General features: G+C 24.1%; 1 protein-coding gene across 1 annotated transcript; it reads right to left on the bottom strand.

The window, feature by feature from the left end:
• Positions 1 to 653: 653 nt before the first annotated feature.
• Positions 654 to 2,309, bottom strand: LOC128957710 (myoblast determination protein 1 homolog). Its single transcript, XM_054303516.1, has 2 exons — positions 1,966 to 2,309; positions 654 to 1,285 (listed from the first exon to the last, which is right to left on the bottom strand). The coding sequence occupies exons 1-2, from the start codon at positions 2,194 to 2,196 to the stop codon at positions 857 to 859; spliced, it is 660 nt and encodes a 219-aa protein (XP_054159491.1). The 5' UTR covers positions 2,197 to 2,309; the 3' UTR covers positions 654 to 856.
• Positions 2,310 to 4,129: the final 1,820 nt, after the last annotated feature.

Raw genomic sequence — 4,129 nt, forward strand, 5'->3', positions numbered from 1 at the left:
TAGTTTTAAACTACTAGTAATATAACAATTGAACCGTTTATCGCAAATGAGATGCGGATTTAAGCCCCACAAAGTCTTATATAACTAATTGTATTCAAAAGCACATGTGTTACTACAGTATATTGAATGTGTCGGTGCCGTATCTGCCGTCTCAAACAAACAAATATTTTTCTGTATATTTTATATAAAAATAATTACATCAAATGTTTGTTTCATTACTACAATGATTTATTTCAAAAAAAGTATTAAATAATTTAAAAATTGAGTTAGTATAGTATCAATACAAATTTAATTACAGTATCATCTATTAATACATTGAGCATATTATATATTAATAATATATATTATTAATCAATAAAATTACGGTATATCTAACTATTAAGTACATAATATTTAATACTTATCTATGATATTAAATAAAATTTTATGTTTAATTATTTACAAAACCAATCGAGATCATTTTGCACTCATTTCTACAAATATTATTGCTTAATTAAAAAATAATTATATTTTGTAATGCACTTTAAAATTAATATTGTTTTTATTATATTTAAAAACAGTGTTTAATTTGGTCTTTTAAGGCACACAATGAAATAGAGGGCATAATTTTGAATTAGTCTAAAAACTTTTTAAAAATGTATAGTTTTACGTCTCCTAACCGTTGATTTGATGGATTGCATTCAAATGAGTGGTAATTGAATGATTGTGTTTGGAGTGCAGTGATGTGTAAAACGAGTTGCAATGTGATCCCGATCTTCATTGTCACTATCATTATGGACTACAGTCCTATGTTTCTGTATTTGGTAGGCCTCTCATAGACAAGTCATACATATTTTGTTGAATACATTTATTTAACTTATGTCAGTAAAGGGTAATTAGTCTTTTGAGGGCTTCTATCAGTTTCGCACATATTTATTGGTGATATACTCTCAACGATCAATGAAAGACAGTCCAAACTGGAGACCATTGAAGAGTCACTCAATGATGAGGAAGAAGACGAGACAGTCGTGTTGTACTCACACTCGCCGTATGACATGTTCTCTGATGAGACCATTGAACAGTGATTTATGGCAAACATTGAGTTTGAACTCATTTGCGATTCTGGGATACTATAACTGTTTGAACCCAAAGGTGTCGATCCGTTTCCTATATTATTATTTTGCTGAAGAAGACCTTCTAAGCTCTCGATGTATTCAATAGCACTCCGAAGTATTTCCACTTTCGGTAACCTTTGATTCGGGTTATAACATGTCCTGTGCTTCAGTATCTCAAACGCCTCATTCACCTCAAAATATATACATATATTTATAAATATATAACAAAACAATACTATAAATATAGCTTTTCAATAATATTTTTAGTTTATTTTACTTCAAAATATAAGTTATAAATATATACAAAATATGACTAATTCTTGAATGCATTCGTTAAATGTTATTCAAGAAAAATATAAAAATATCTCATATTATATGAATCAACAAATCTTTTTATGACTTTTACATTATATTAATATTACAGACTATACTCGTGGGACAATCAACTGCTAAATAAAAGACTGATTCAAAAATATTTTATTTTATGTATTAATCATATCCTGTGGTTTTTTTGGTGAGAATATTTCAAAATATTATGAAACAAGAGTTATAAATAAAATGATATTCAAAATTGAAACTCATATTAATTTGTCTCTCAATTTAGTATCTAAGCTTACAGTTAGATGTAATAAATGTAAAATTCAATTCATATAATACACTCAAGTAAGTTGAAATTGAGATCATCTGAACCCCTTTATGGAAGATTTATTTTACAAATTTACTTCAAATAAAATCTAATTTATTGAATTTTAATTTAAATTAAAAATTTAATTTGAATTATTTGATAAAATTATAGTTAAATGTAACATAAAATTTAATGTAAAAAATTTAATATAAAAGTTGATTGATATGTGATATATAGTAGACATACCCTCTTTAATCTTCTCCTTTCCCTCATTGTTGCCGCTTTCCTGCGGTCGATGGATACGGTCTTACGTTTGCATGTCTTACAGGCCCACACCAGACACATACAGTTGTCGTGTTCTGATCTCATATGATGTCCATCCATGTGGTGATGTCTTTCCCGTTGCCGGTACTGATGTTGCTCTTCATCAGTACTATAATCACTATAAGGATTTGCTTTATTATAGAAGTCATGCATTTGATGGCAATGTGTTGAGTAAAACTGATTGCGAGAAAAGTTAGGCAACGATTGAGACGAAAGAGAGAGATGAGAGCGCAGTTATGGCTCAAGGAATGGGGCCTTTGGTGATGTACACCGGATAGACATTGGGACGGATTGTGTAGATATAGGGATAGAGGGATAGAGGGATAGGGATACTCATAGGGATGCCATGAATAGCAAATCACACGTCGTTTAAATGCTTTACTCCTTAAGAATAATTTTCAAAAGTATTTCAAAATTCTTGCTTTAGATATAACCCGACATCTGGTGTCGTCAAACAAATATTTGTAATACCGGTGCTCATAGTTGGGCTTGACTTTTATCATTTACTGGTTATTTAAATAAATGTCAAATAAATTTAATCTAATCATTGATTATTAGTTAAATATAAACTATAAATATAAAATTATATTTTAATAATAATTTGTTATTAAAATATAAATTAAATCATTCAAAACTAATCGAAACTTCAAAACAAATCCAATGAATGGCAGCAATGATTGTATTGAATATAATATAATCTATTATTAATATTATTGTAAAAACTACTAAATTTTTGACTATTGCTTAAAAAATAATTCGAATAATTATTAAAACTAAACATTTTTAGTATTATTCACAAAATGTTTGTTAATGTTTTAAGAAATCCAATATTAATTGTTATACTAAACAATAATATATAGCAAATAAAAGAATTAAATCTCTGTATATTTATTTTCAATTAATTTACTATAATTTACATCAATTAACATTTGAAATTTAAATATTTAAATATAAATGGATTAATTGCATATACGGTATTATTAGTTATACATATTAACTGTATTAATAAGATATTTCATATAAATAATATATATTAAAAACTTAAAATCAAATTCAAATTATTTTTTAAAATAATTAACAATTGATGTAATTTGTTGTTTGATAACATATGAAATATAAATTATCAAGGTTTTAGTTAATTAAATATAGTAAGTTAATTAAATATAGTAAGTTATTTATATATCTAACTTATATATTACAAATTTTAATATCAATAAGTATTCTGATATAAATGCCAATTGTATTTAATAATAATAATAAACACTTAATGGCTTTTATGTTTATATCAGCAAAATATAAGTTATTGACACTTTTGATCTCATAATTCAATATTATTAGCAAATCTGTTCTTTGATTCTTAAATGGAAAATTACAATAAAATTATTTGAATAAACAATTTTATAAATTTGACAAAATTGTAAATTTAAAAAATTAAAAAACTTGATATTTCTATTTGTGAATTGATGCAATCTTATATAAAAAATGCCAAATAGACAATAACTTTCAAGTATGTATAAAACTTTGTAATAATAATAATATTTTAAATGTTAACATTTATTATAAGGATAGTGGAAAATAACTACCAAACACATGCAATTTTTTTACAAATTTTAAAAAAATGACATAAAAATAATATGATAATATTAGAATAAAAATAAATTATAATATATTGGTAGGACAAAAAAACTATACAAATATCGTAACTATATACTAAAATAGCTACTATTGAATATATAAATGATTAAATATATAAATTTTTAAGTTTATAACATTTAAACTATACTATAATTGAATTGCTTTTTATAATTAAGTAACAGTAATTATATAAAAATTGATATTACTTGATTTGATATATTAGTATATAGGAATTAACAAAAAATAAAATAAAAATTTGAACTTAAGTTTAAGTTTACATTTCATTGTTATAGATAAATATATATAAAATTATTAATAATTATTAATAAGTGCATTATTAAATTATTAATTTACTTTTCAGTGACAAACATTTTTACTTACATTATATTAAATAAAAATAATAAAAATTATCATTTAAGACTAAACTGAAAGCTAAAAAGGTATGTTTATT

This window comes from Oppia nitens, unplaced genomic scaffold (assembly GCF_028296485.1).
Source record: "Oppia nitens isolate AA-2021 unplaced genomic scaffold, nextdenovo-longstitch-racon4-pilon3 scaffold3_pilon_pilon_pilon, whole genome shotgun sequence".
Classification (NCBI taxonomy): domain Eukaryota; kingdom Metazoa; phylum Arthropoda; class Arachnida; order Sarcoptiformes; family Oppiidae; genus Oppia; species Oppia nitens.